The sequence below is a fragment of the Pleurodeles waltl genome, chromosome 8, assembly GCF_031143425.1.
Source record: "Pleurodeles waltl isolate 20211129_DDA chromosome 8, aPleWal1.hap1.20221129, whole genome shotgun sequence".
NCBI classification, from domain to species: domain Eukaryota; kingdom Metazoa; phylum Chordata; class Amphibia; order Caudata; family Salamandridae; genus Pleurodeles; species Pleurodeles waltl.
The window spans coordinates 84,512,140-84,526,338 of record NC_090447.1 but is presented as its reverse complement, the minus strand read 5'-3'; the positions used below and the strand labels follow the sequence as shown (position 1 = coordinate 84,526,338).

The 14,199-nt window shown below is 46.1% G+C and overlaps 1 protein-coding gene across 1 annotated transcript in view; it reads right to left on the bottom strand.

Annotated features, from left to right (window-relative positions):
• The window catches only part of LOC138249740 (solute carrier organic anion transporter family member 2B1-like), a 464,484-nt gene that overhangs the window by 117,302 nt on the left and 332,983 nt on the right, over positions 1-14,199 (bottom strand). Inside the window, exon 11 of the mRNA XM_069203799.1 lies at positions 5,548-5,707. Within this exon, the coding sequence (XP_069059900.1) occupies positions 5,548-5,707 (160 nt within the window). The remainder of the gene's footprint in view (positions 1-5,547; positions 5,708-14,199) is intronic.

Sequence of the window (14,199 nt, the reverse complement as noted above, 5' to 3'; positions counted from 1 at the left end):
GGCTTGCTCACACCTCAGAGTAGTTGAAAAATCTTTCCAAGGCAAGTATATCCTGCTTTGAGTTATGTTATTTCCATCACGGGCAGCTCCTCCATAAGGGCCGAGGAGCATCACCCCCCCACCAGCAGCGATGGCTACAAAACGTTTCCACAAAAATGATAAACTTTGTTTATTATCATTTTTGGGGAAAAGGGGCAGGGCCACGGGGGTGACAAGCAATGAGGAGGAGTGCTCAGCACTCCCCCTCAGAGCGCATGCATGTTTGACCAGCCGTCTTGGGCCGGCCAAACACACATGCGCACAAGGCTCCCTCCAGCCCAGCAACACGATTGCTGGGCTGCTGGGCTGGAGAAAGCCTGCATATGCTCCTAGTCTGGATTGGCGCAGGGCAGGCTGGGAGCCTGTGCCTGCAGGAAGAGGTGAGAAGCAGAGTGGAATGGTGTACATGTGCAAAGGCAAGGGGACTGGGATTTCCTTTACCAAAGTAGTTTACGTTTGAGCTCTTTGTTCATTTCTTGATGGCTTGCAGTCTGTACAAAACTGACTGGCATGTGAAAGCTGGCCCTTCCGGCCTCAGAAATAGATACAAACGATTTGTTAGGACATAAACACAGGTCCTGGTACTAGATGGCATATGGCATCAAGCTGTGCTGGAGTGTAAACCTAGGAAAAGCAAATCCCAACCTTGCCTTTGATGCATACTAGTCTGATCTTGTGACCAGGGAGTTAGCAGATGTGCTGTGAAGCTGTATGTGCAACACAAGGTGATAGAAAACATTGGGTATAACTAATAAGTTACACAAATAATATATGAGATGCTGAAGTGGCTCCTTATTTGCAAGCAACCATACAGCGCCTTTTAGAAGTAGAATGGTAATTGGTATAGCACAGGAATGAACAGCAGTGATTGGGTTGTGTCATGTGTTAGTGCAACATCTGAAGTCTAAGGCCTGAGATGTTGCAGTAACACAATTTAGCAGTAACACATTACACCATTCCATTTTTTAAGAAGATAACCTCATTTTCTGTCGCTCTTGTGCCACTGGACAAGTAATCAGCAGACATTAAAATGTTGTGGTTCCTATCACTAGCAGTACATATATCACTTGTTAAAAATGCTTAGTACCCTTTGCATAACCATAAATACATTGTATTTATAACCATATATTGATATTAGAATTCTTCCTGTTCATCGCATAATTGCCCCCATGTTTAATTATAACAGATCACAAAGTCTTCAGCCGAGTGTCAAATATTAAAAATTGTTCAATGTTTGTTTCTCAAGACAGTGTAAATTTCAGATTGCCTCTGTATTCACTAATGGACCTCCAACAAATTCTTCAAGAAGCAATTGTTCTTCATAAAACAAAATTCCCAATAAGGATTCCAAGTCTTGTGCGTCTGAGAAGCCTTTAGTTTTGCCTTCCTTTGCGATCAAAATACATGCTGGACCCAGAAGGCCACAATGGCAATCCCAATTCCTGAGCCTAGTTTGGAATGGAAGAAACTTCCAACGCTTGATACTGGTAGCTGATGAATATGAAGCCTCAGCCCAAATGCGATGGGCCCTTTGAAACTCCAGTGGTCAGAGAGATGTAGATCGAGGAGTTTCAGGAGGAGATCCCACAAAAAGGAAGCCACATCCCCCCTCCCTCTATCTCTTCTGGCACGCTAAATATACAAAAATTATTATGCCATGATTTATCCTCCAAGCCAATAATCTTGTGTCAGGGAAAGTCAGGGTAGAGCAAAGCATTATAGCCTGCAAACACTTCATCAGTTCGGGTGTGGAAAATTGAGGCAATTTATCTCAGTGATTTTCCTTCTGTAGTGGGATCCTTCATTTTGGAGTCCAGGGCCATCGATGAAGCACCCATTTCCCCAGGAGTGTGTCCATGCATGAAGGCGATGAAGAAGGGGGAGTTGGTGCTTGTCTGATCTTAGGGTGACTGACAACTTCCAAAAAGAGCAGTTGACACCCTGCGGTTTTTTGTGACATCTATGATGCAGGATTTAGCCCTTAGCCCCTGTAGTGAATGGGCGGCACACATTGTCCAGATGCTGGGAAAGTGATCATCACCAGGAGTTGATGATGAACCCTAAGTGCATGGCCCACAACATGTGACTCCAATTTCTATTGTGAACTTCTGTTACAGTACAAAACCACAGATACAGGCCCATGAATCACATCGGTTCTGACCCACTCCTAGATCGATGCAGTTCCCAGAAGGACTGGAAACAGGGTACACAGTGTCAACCAAGAGAGTCTGGTGTAGATTTTAATAAGTAGAACCCAGAAAAGAACTCCCCAAATCAGCTGAGCCTCCAAAAAAGGGTCAAGAAAGTCTTTATTCCTAATGGTCTTCCACTCATCTATTGGTACCATATAATGTGAATGTTTCAGAGTCCAGACTGCACTATTCACAGCCCCCAGAGCAATATCTCACAGGCGCCCTATAGATGGTCGGAAGGTGAAGGAAGCCACTGCTGTCAGGCTAAAGAATCACCATGTAATGTAAAAAAAGTGGGAGCAACCACCTCCAAGAATGGATTAATTGAGGGGCCTGGTGTTGGTGGGGGAGCTTGTCCCAACAACCATCCAACCTCAGAGGGAGAGGTGGCAGCAACTCCAGGTACAGCTGTCAAGAGGCTGTGGTGTGTAGGACCCTCGTCAGGTAGCTGTAGACTCACGCAAGATTGCAGGGGTCTGCTCAGATAGTGCACAGCCCAGAAAGAATGAATAGGCTGCGATGGCATCGGGCTCTCTGTCCCAGGCTTTGACAAGGCATCCCAGTATAAAGCAGGCCTCTAGTGGAGTTGGGGTCTAAGGTAGGTTAAGATCCTTCCACAGACTACGAGCGAAGGGTGGTATGGGTCTACTGAGATTGGGCAGGTTGGAGGGTCAATGTGGGAGAGGACCATGCCACATAGTGAGGTAGACCTTAGACAAGATGGCAGTTCGACGACCACTAGTTCATCTTTGCTGCTGCCAAACAGCAGTATGCTCTGTCTTGTGGTAGAAACTCCTTTCCCATCTGCCATTGGACATTGTAGACTTCCTCTGCCCCAAGAGCAGCAGCAGGGCAGAGGATGCTAGTGCTACTGAGGAGCTTTAAGGGGGAGCAGCCATCGGGTTGACTCATTCCACCCCTCAAATACACGCTTTTCAATTTTGGTATACCTATATTAATTCAGTGAAGCAAAAAGTTCTAATTTATAAGCCTGGACTGCACACAGGAGAGCTACTTTCAGGTAGCTGGAGAGCTACCAGTTGTTCCTGAGCTACTCGTTGGAGAAGCCTGCTTTAAGGATTACCTTGACAAGAGTTGTGATTACTCCTTGTGGTAGAAATTCATCCACTACAAATAATGACACAAGTTCTTACAGTGAGTGTCTACTCAAATGTCATGCCAGTGGTTGCCAACATTCCAAATAAATGGGACAGCAGCAGTCACTGAAATTACAGAGCCGGCAAACCAAAAGGAAACACAGGAACTACCACATAAACTACCTGTCTCCTAACTGAACTCGGGACACCAGTGCATAACACCAGAGACACCAGAGCCAAAAGTGAAACTGCAATGGACATGGACTTGAGCATCAATGAGCATGACCACAGAACAGCCACTTCAGGCTGTTAGAAACAATCACAGTTGCAGTGTAGGATGAGGGAGCACTGAATGAAAAACGATTTGCATTAGAGGGCTGGGAGCACTGAAGGAAGTATTTAATCCATAAGGTATGATGTCACTATGTGAGACCATAGATAATTAACCATAGCAGTTAAAAGTAACTATTGGCAGTCGCCCAGATGGGATATCCCATGGATATGAGTAATTTGGAAGAAAGTTCCATGAGATGGTCAAATAAACCCATGGGAAACAACACCAACAGTGTTAGAGTCAGTTTGATGGAGTAAATTCCTGACCCTCGATCTTCAGATAGCACAATCTCACATAAGCTTCCAAACAACCAAAAGAGAAATGCCATAAATGGCACTGGGCAAAGGATGTCCATGCAAGCACCAACTGAGCAATTTCAAACTAAGGCCCTCATTTCGACCTCGGCGGTCTTTTTCAAAGACCGCAGAGGAACCGCCGTGCTGAAGACCGCCAGTGCAGGTGGTTTTCCGTGCAGCGTATTATGACTGCTGGCAGCCCTCTGTCCTTTTTCGGACGGAGAGCCACCAGCAGCCATACTGGCGGTCGGCGGGGAAGTGGAGGCTGCTCCATTTCCACACCCTGTCATCAGAACACCACCCACGGAATCACGTTCCATGATTCGGTGTGGCGGTGTTCTGGTGACGGGGAGCTGGCGGCGGAGCAGCCCCCGTGGATCCGTTCAATCCCGGAGGATCAACGGACAAGGTAAGTTGATCATCCGTTAGAGGAGGGGGGTAGGGGGGTGTTGTGTGTTGTTTGCGTGCATCGGGGTGTGTGTGTGAATATGTAGAGGGGGTGTGTGAGTGCGTGTTTGCATGTGAGGGGTGTGTTGTGTGTATGGGAAATGTGTGCGGGTCGGTCTGTGTGCATGTCTGTTTGTATGTGTGTGGGTATGTGTTGTTGCAGTGTATGTGTGCGTGTAGGGGTGTGTGTCTGTGCATGTTGAGGGTGGGGAGGCGGTGTGTGTCTGTGCATGTTGGGGGTAGGGGTGAGGAGGGGTGTGTGTCTGTGCATGTTGGGGGTAGGGGTGGTGAGGGGGGTCCTGCCACCTTTTGGGTGGTGGCAGGTGGGTGGAGGGAGTGGGGGAGGACTCAGGGGTGGGGGAGGGGGGTGGGGGAGACCCCTATAAGTGCCAGGGAAGGAATTCCTTGGCAATGATAGTGCCTACCGCCATGGATTTTGTGGCGGTTCCAAACCACCCGAAATCCATGGCAGTATGCAGGGTCCTGATACCGCCGGCGGTCTGGTGATGGCCGCCGTGCTGGAGACCGAAGTCTCCAGCCCAGCGGTCGTCACCGCCCTGGTGGTCGGAGTGGAGAAGTGGTGGATGACCATGGCGGTGACCATTTCTTTTTAGACCGGCCTGTTGGCGGTATTACCGCCACTTCTCCCCCGTCCGCCAGGGTTGTAATGAGGGCCTAATTCTCACATAAACAGTAGCATGACAGAGCCTGTGCTCTATGTAGCAGAGCTGCTTTCAAGTAGAAGGTCAATCACATCAGACCAGAACACCAGCACGCACCAGCAAAAGTCAAGTTACGGACCACCAGAAAAAACTTCAAAGGAGAAATATCTTACCACACCCAACTACCTGACAGAGCACAGTGGAACTAATTGTAACACCTAACAGCCACAGCCTAATAGGGAACCAGGTGAGAGATTGTAAGACTGTGACAAAAATAACAAGAACTGGGACCAGCATTGTGTCTTTAGCTAAAGGATTGATTATAAAAATAAGCATAGCAAATTTGGTGGAAATTCAAGAGCTTTTTCTGAGGTAGCAGTATATTTTGTGTTTCTCCAAGGTGATACCCTCCTACAGCAAGGAGTGTAATGAGGAGGTAATGACTCACTATCATCAGGCTTGGAAAGCTTGTCAACTTACCAAAACTTTATTTTCCCCGAAGGCGAAACTAACATCTTCACATCCCGCGTAGCATGGAGAGATGTATTCAATGCCATCGTAACCACAGATTGGATTGTAAGCTGTGTCTGGGCAGTGACACTTGCTGTTACATTTGGAAATGTTTTGTCCAACTTCCTCACTAAGAAACAAAGAAAGACTTTTGTTTTACAAATTACATTGAAATACCTCAAATGGTTCATACCCTCAACACAACACTGTCATGTTTTTCTGAGCATACATTTTTCATAATCTAATGGATCATTAACAAGCAAATTCAACATAAAACTATATGTAGATTCTAGTTGGAGTCAGCTTGGTTACATAGGGGTGTTCTGAGCCATGCGGGAACCGCCAGAAGACCGTACCGCGGTCAAAAGACCGCGGCGGTCATTCTGGGTTTCCCACTGGGCTGGCGGGCGACCGCCAAAAGGCCGCCCGCCAGCCCAGCGGGAAACACCCTTCCACGAGGAAGCCGGCTCCGAATGGAGCCGGCGGAGTGGAAGGGGTGCGACAGGTGCAGTAGCACCCGTCGCGAATTTCAGTGTCTGCTAAGCAGACACTGACATTCTAAGTGGGGCCCTCTTACGGGGGCCCCTGCAGTGCCCATGCCATTGGCATGGGCACTGCAGGGGCCCCCAGGGGCCCCACGACACCCCATACCGCCATCCTGTTCCTGGCGGCCGAAACCGCCAGGAACAGGATGGCGGTATGGGGGTCGGAATCCCCATGGCGGCGCAGCAAGCTGCGCTGCCATGGAGGATTCCCCTGGGCAGCGGAAAGCCGGCGGGAGACCGCCGACTTTCCGTTTCTCGCCGCGGCTGTACCGCCGCGGTCAGAATGCCCTGCGGAGCACCACCAGCCTGTTGGCGGTGCTCCCGCGGACCACGGCCCTGGCGGTTTTTACCGCCAGGGTCAGAATGACCGCCATAATCTTTTGTAAGATGTCTATTCAACTTAATGTGACTTATGTAACAAAGACCTAAAAGTGGGACCTTTCTTAACAGGGCTAAACTTCCCATCACTCATCACTCAGTTCCCGGAGCCATCTCACATGCTCTGGGCCGTTTTTTAGCGCCTGCAAAAGGCAGGCGTTAAGGGACCTGTGGGCTCTGAAGGAGCCCAGAGGTGCCCTCCCATGCCCTCAGGGACACCCCCTGTCACCCTTGCCCACCCCAGGAGGACACCCAAGGCTGGAGGGACCCATCCCAGGGACATTAAGGTAAGTTCAGGTAAGTGTTTTTTTTTTTTTTTTTTGTGGCATAGGGGGGCCTGATTTGTGCCCCCCTACATGCCACTATGCCCAATGACCATGCCCAGGGGACAGGAGTCCCCTGGGCATGGCCATTGGGCAAGGGGGCATGACTCCTGTCTTTGCTAAGACAGGAGTCATTTCTATGGGGGTTGGGAGTGAAAAAAAATGGCGCAAATCGGGTTGAGGCGAAAAAATTGCCTCAACTTGACTTGCTCCATTTCTTGACACCCAAGCTCCATTTTCCCCTACGCCCGCGCTGCCTGGTGTACGTCGTTTTTTTTAACGCACACCAGACGGCGCCGGCGGCTAACGCCGGCTAACGTCATTCAATAAATACGGCGCCCGCATGGCGCTTCAGAATGGCGTTAGCCGGCGCTAATTTTTTTGATGCAAAACTGCGTTAGCGCAGTTTTGCGTCAAAAAGTATAAATATGGGCCTTGATCTGCTTGGCACGGATATGTTTGGGCATAAGAAGGTGAATTCGAACACTGACTGTACTGTTAAACCAGTGGTGACTGAAAAAGTGTTGAGCATAAGCCAAGGCGATAAAAATATTGAAAATAGGATGGTTTATGGAAGAAATAGAGCCACAGGATTCTTATCTGCACAAATGTCACTGCACAAACATGGCACAGTGGGTAGAGAGCACTCAGTTGTTATAGGCGCGAGCACTGGAAATATCTTATGAAAGTCACAGATGAATAAAAAAATAATTGCTCTGAATTTTATGCAAACTGTTAAATATTTTCTACTACTTTCTCTAATCCGATGAAACGGTCATACAAATTTTGTACTGGACAGTGAAGAACCTGTGTTTAACAGTATAAAAATGTTGGCGTGGTACTTTAAATCCGGGTTTGAATTGAAAGATTCAGACTAAGGAGAGAGAAGGAGTCTTTGGCAAAGTTAAATGACTACTTTATTCTGTATCTGTTAAAACAGTTTTGCACATTGTGGTAATGTATGACCCTGTAGCTGTAACAATGTGGGCAGAGTGGAACTACCTCTGCCTGCATATCTATGGAATCTGGTGAGGTCATGCTTTTGAATGTGTTAGGAAGGAGAAAGAGCGAGGACTACCAAAGCAAGATGGTAGTTGGTGTGAGGTGGAGAGACAACTGGTTGGATGAGGACTCTTAAAAGAATATACCCATTGTTCTTAAACCCACTGCCTATGGTTATCATTCCCATCGGGATTAACTTACACATTGGCGACCAGGCTGGGATATGGTGGACTGACAGCCTAAGAGACCTCAACAACTGCAGGCACATCCATTCCAATCATCCCAATTTCAAGGGTATTGTTTTACAAAATTTCTGGAGGAATGGACATGGCACCATTATTCTGTGAGGTGAGCCGACTGTAAAGGGATCATTTACGTGTTCTCTTTGAGGAATTTTGAGAAGCGTGTCCCAGGGCCAGGCAATTTGCATGGTACATAGCAGGAGTGTATTGAGAGTGCATTTTCTTCAAGTGATTTCTCACAACGGCTATAAGCGATCACGATCACTACTTGAACGCTCATTTCAGAGCAAAGTGAGTGTACTTCAGATTCATGCCTGCATTCGGTTACCTGGCTACATTGACTTTTGTTTTAAAATTGAGCAAACTGTAAAGAGCTCTTACCAGTCATGCACGCTTCTCGCATTAAGATTGTCTTTCACCATTGGGTGTTTGTGGTGAATGAGATTCGCGTCCACCTGTGATTCCCCACGCTCACTTCAATTCACTTCCAGTGTCCTGAAGCGCATGCTCTGTCGCTCACGCATGCTCCGATGTTCAACACAAACCTAGTTAAGCTGCTTAGCAACTAGTAGTATCCAGGAACAATCATGCTGCAACTCTGTCACAGCAACAAACTCAATGAAGCGTCGGTTAGCAACAATCGTCTTTTCTCTTTCACTGAGTTAACTTTAAGGATACTGCAATGCGTCTTAACATACAAGTACTGTGGTCTTTTAGAAACTCTGGTACTATTTAAAAAAAGGGGGAATGTGAAATTTAATGGAACGTAACACTTTCATGTTAGTTTAACTTTAACTTTATTTTCGTTACAGGATACTTTCCTTGCACATTTTGTAAGTTTGTTACTATTGCTTAGTTTTTCCTTTCTCTTCCCTTGTGTCATTTGCTGACTTAACAGTCATGCAGAATATCACAGCACCACCTTTTTTTCTGACTAATCCAGGTGTGCCACCCATAAAATGGCACAAATTGAAGAAAGTTTTGAAAGATACACTAAAGTGTGTGGGGTAAATGTGAGTGCAGAAATTAAGAGTATTGAAACAGAAGATCTTAATGAGTATGAGTCTTGCATTATGAAATCAGATAAACATTATCTTCCTAAAGTAAGCACCATACTAGAAAGATATCATTTTGGGAAGCGGTGTCAGAAAAAAGGAGAATCAGTCAAGGAATATGTTACTGCTTTAAGGAGGTTAGCCTCTTTATGCAAATTTGCAGGATTAACAGAAGAGAGGATAAGGGACCTATTCATGTTAGGATATAACATGTAAAGTATAAGGGAAGAATTATGGAAAAAGGATGAACAGATGTTGGATGATGTTTTAGTGGTAGCAAAGACCATTGAACACTCCCTGAAATGTGTTGAGATTATAAGTAAGGAGAAAAGGAATGGGAAAGAGGCTAATATAGCAAACAAAAGTCAGAAAAAAGAAAGTAGAAATGTTTCAACAAAAAATTTAAAGAAAAGTGAAAGTAAAACCAAATGTTTCTGGTGTGGGAGCAATGGACATCTAGCGAATGATAAGGGTTGTCCAACTACCAAAGCAACATGTAATTTCTGTAACAAAAGGGGTCATTTCGCGATAGTTTGTAATAGGAGAAACAAGCCGATAAAAAAGTATTAGAAGTTAGCAAGATATATGAGACTGATTCAAATTATGAGTGTGGTCAAATTATCCTTCAAGTAGGGGAAGTGAAGAAAAACATGCCTGTTGATACAATAAGAGTACATGTAGAGAGTTCTAGAATGTCATTTGATTCTGGAGCAAAAATCACAATAATTTCAAGGAATTTCAATGAAAAGAAATTAAGAACACTTGTGGAAATTCATAATCCTTATATTAGGCCGTATGCTTATGGAGGAAAACCCATTGATTTACTTGGGTACTTTAAAGGGAAGGTGGAATATGGTCAGAGACATATAGATGTAAAGATATACGTGTCCAACAAAGGAGACAGTGTATTAAGCTGGTGCCACCAACGTGACTTGGGTGTTATATTAGATCCCAATAGGGAACCTCCCATTGTGGTGAAAGACTTTACCGTCGTTCACAAGGTAGAATCTGATGATGATGAATTTCTTCTTGAGTTATAACAAATGTTTTACAATGTGTTTAAAACAATTTAGGTTGCTTAAAAGCTTATTCCCACAAGATTTGTTTAATGCCAGATGCAAAACCTGTAGTTGGTAACTTTCACAATATTCTAATTTCCATCTGCGAAGATATCAAACTAGAGTTGGAAAGACTTAAGTAGGGAGGAATTATAGAAGAGATAGAAGGTACAGAGGGGTTGGCACAAATAGTGGTAGCAAAGAAAGCCAATGGGAGCATTTGTTTTTGCATCGATTTAAGAGAATTGAATGAGAATGCAGTAATTGACAAGTATCCACTTCCTTATATCATAGACATGTTACTATTACTGGAAAGTGCCTAAGTGTTTTTAAGTATTGACTTAACCTCGGCGTTTCATCAAATTGAGTTAGATGAAAGTCAAGAGATCTTACAGCGTTTATTACTCCATTTGGTACTTTTAGTTTCATTTGATTGATGTTTGAACTAGTATCTGTGGCTTCTGTATTCCAGAGAACCTTAGAAAGAGTTCTAAAGGGACTGGATGGAGTAACGATCTACGTAGGAGGCTGGCCTGGCTTATAGTGGGTACCAAGTGGTACTTACACCTTTTGCCAGGTCCAGTTATCCCTTATTAGTAGATTAGTAGTGTTCAAGCAGCTTAGGCTGATAGAGGTAGCTATAGCAGAGCAGCTTAGGCTGAACTGGGAGACATGCAAAGCTCCTACTATACCACTTATATTACTTAGCACTATATCATAAGAAACACAATACTCAAAGTTACAAAAAATAAAGTTACTTTATTTTAGTGACAATATGCCAAAAGTATTTCAGAGGATATACTCCCTTAGGAGGTAAGTAAAATACACAACATATACACACAGACCAAAATCAGGTAAGTAAACAGTTAGCAAAGTAGTGCAAACACTGTAGAACACAATAGAATGCAATAGGACACACTAGGCCTAGGGGCAACACAAACCATATACTCCAAAAGTGGAATGTGAACCACTAATGGACCCCAGGCCTAGTGTAGTGTGTAGAGGGTTGCTGGGAGTGTAAGAAAACACTAAGGGTGTCCAAGATACCCCACCCCAAGACCCTGAAAAGTAGGAGTAAAGTTACCCAATTCCCCCAGAAAGACAGTAAAGTCGAGATAGGGGAATTTGCAAGGACAACAACTGCCTGCAAAGCACCGAAGACAGTTTCCTGTACCTGAGGACCTGTAAAGGAAGGGGACCAAGTCCAAGAGTCACGCAAGTGTCCGGGGGGGCAGGACCCACTAAACCCCAGATGAAGGTGCAAAAGGGCTGCCTCTGGGTGGAAGAAGCCAAAGATTCTGCAACAACGGAAGGTGCCAGGAACTTCTCCTTTGGTCAGAAGATGTCCCACGGCGAGTTGGAGGATGCAGAGTTGTTTCCACGCAGAAAGAACGCAAACAACCCTTGCTAGCTTCAAGGGTCGCGGTTGGAGATAAAGGGTGCTGCCCGGGCCCAGGAAGGACCAGGAGGTCGCCCCTTTGGAGGAGGAGACAGAGGGGGCACTCAGCAACACGGAGAGCCCATGCAGAAGCAGGCAGCACCAGCAGAAGCACCTGAACAGGCGTACAAGAAAGCTAACCACGACGGTCGTCTCAGCACAACAAAAGAGGGTCCCACGAAGGCGATGGTCAACTCAGCGAGTTGAGCAATGCAGGATGGAGTGCTGGGGACGTGGGCTGTGCTGTGCATGAAGGAATCCTTGCAAAAGTGCACAGAAGCCCTAGCAGCTGAAGATCACATGGTGCACAGGATTACTGTCTGGCGTGGGGAGGCAAGGACTTACCTCTACCAACTTTGGGCAGAAGGACCACTGGACTGTGGGGGTCACTTGGATCCAGCTCCTGTGTTCCAGGGACCACACTCGTCGAGATGAGAGGGGACCCAGAGGCCCGGTGATGCAGAAGTTTGGTGCCTGCGTCAGCAGGGGGAAGATTCCGTCGACCCACGGTAGATTTCTTCTTGGCTTTCAGTGCAGGGTGAAGGCAGACAGCCCTCAGAGCATGCACCACCAGGAAACAGTCGAGAAAGCCGGCAGGATTAGGTGCTACAATGTTGCTGGTAGTCTTCTTGCTACTTTGTTGCAGTTTTGCAGGCGTCCTGGAGCAGTCAGCGGTTGATCCTTGGCAGAAGTCTAAGAGGGAAGTGCAGAGAAACTCTGGTGAGCTCTTGCATTCCTTATCCAGTGAGATACCCACAGGAGAGACCCTAAATTGCCCTCAGAGGAGGATTGTCTACATAGAAAGGTAAGCACCTATCAGGAGGGGTCTCTGACAGCACCTGCTGGCATTGGCCACTCAGAGGTGTCCATTGTGCCCTCACACCTCTGCATCCAAGATGGCAGAGGTCTGGGACACACTGGAGGAGCTCTGGGCACCTCCCCTTGGTAGGTGCTGGTCAGGGGAGTGGTCACTCCCCTTTCCTTTGTCCAGTTTCACACCAGAGCAGGGCTGGGGGGATCCCTGAACCGGTGTAGACTGGCTTATGCAAGGAGGGCACCATGTGTGCCCTTCAAAGCATTTCCAAAGGCCAGGAGAGGCTACTCCTCTCAGGCCTTTCACACCTATTTCCAAAGGGAGAGGGTGTGACACCCTCTCTCTGAGGAAATCCTTTGTGCTGCCTTCCTGGGAGTGGGCTGCCCAGGCACCAGGGGGGCAGGAACCTGTCTGAGGGTTGGCAGCAGCGGTAGCTGCAGAGAAAACCCCGGAAACTTAGTTTGGCAGTACCCGGGCTCTATGCTGGAGCCCCGGGGATGCATGGAATTATCCCCCCAATACCAGAATGGTATTGGGGTGACAATTCCATGATCCTGAACATGTTACATGGCCATGTTCGGAGTTACCATTGTGACGCTAAATATAGGTATTGACCTATATGTAGTTCACGCATATAATGGTGTCCCCGCACTTACAAAGTCCGGGGAATTTGCCCTGAACAATGTGGGGGTACCTTGGCTAGTGCCAGGGTGCCCTCACACTAAGTAACTTTGCACCGAACCTTCACCAGGTGAGGGTTAGACATATAGGTGACTTATAAGTTACTTAAGTGCAGTGTAAAATGGCTGTGAAATAACGTGGACATTATTTCACTCAGGCTGCAGTGGCAGTCCTGTGTAAGAATTGTCTGAGCTCCCTATGGGTGGCAAAAGAAATGCTGCAGCCCATAGGGATCTCCTGGAACCCCAATACCCTCGGTACCTAGGTACCATATACTAGGGGATTATAAGGGTGTTCCAGTGTGCCAATCAGAATTGGTAAAATTAGTCACTAGCCTGCAGTGACAATTTTAAAAGCAGAGAGAGCATAAACACTGAGGTTCTGGTTAGCAGAGCCTCAGTGATACAGTTAGGCACCACACAGGGAACACATATAGGGCACAATGCATGAGCACTGGGGTCCTGGCTAGCAGGATCCCAGTGACACAGGCAAAAACAAACATACATACAAGTAACAATTGGGGGTAACATGCCAGGCAAGATGGTACTTTCCTACAATCTACCAAGATGATATTTTAGTCTTTGGGAAATACAAAGAAGAACATAGCATTAGAGTTAGACAAGTATTTGGAAGACTGAATTAATATAATTAAAAATGGAAAAGTGTTCATTCAGTAGGAGTGACAGTGATTATCTAGGACATAGTATTACCTGAGAAGGTGTTTCCCCAAAGAAGACCTGGTTAGGTCAATACAGAGTATGGACTCACCAGGCAATAAGGAGGAACTAATAATGTTCCTATGTATGATTGTATATTATAGTACATTTATCAAAAATGTTGCAAAAAAAGTGTGCTCATATGAGGAAACTACTCAAAAAGGGAATTGAATTATTCCTGGGACACAGATTGTGAAATAGAATTTCAAGATTTAAAGGAAAAATTTTGTCATGCCCCCAACTTAAAAAGTTGTAATCCAAATGAGAAATCTATTCTCACTACTGAAGCCAGTTTAAAAGGTCTAAGTGCAATGCTTCATTAAAGAACATTCTTGTTTTTGTCAAGAAGTTTGAAAGAAACAGAAGCCAG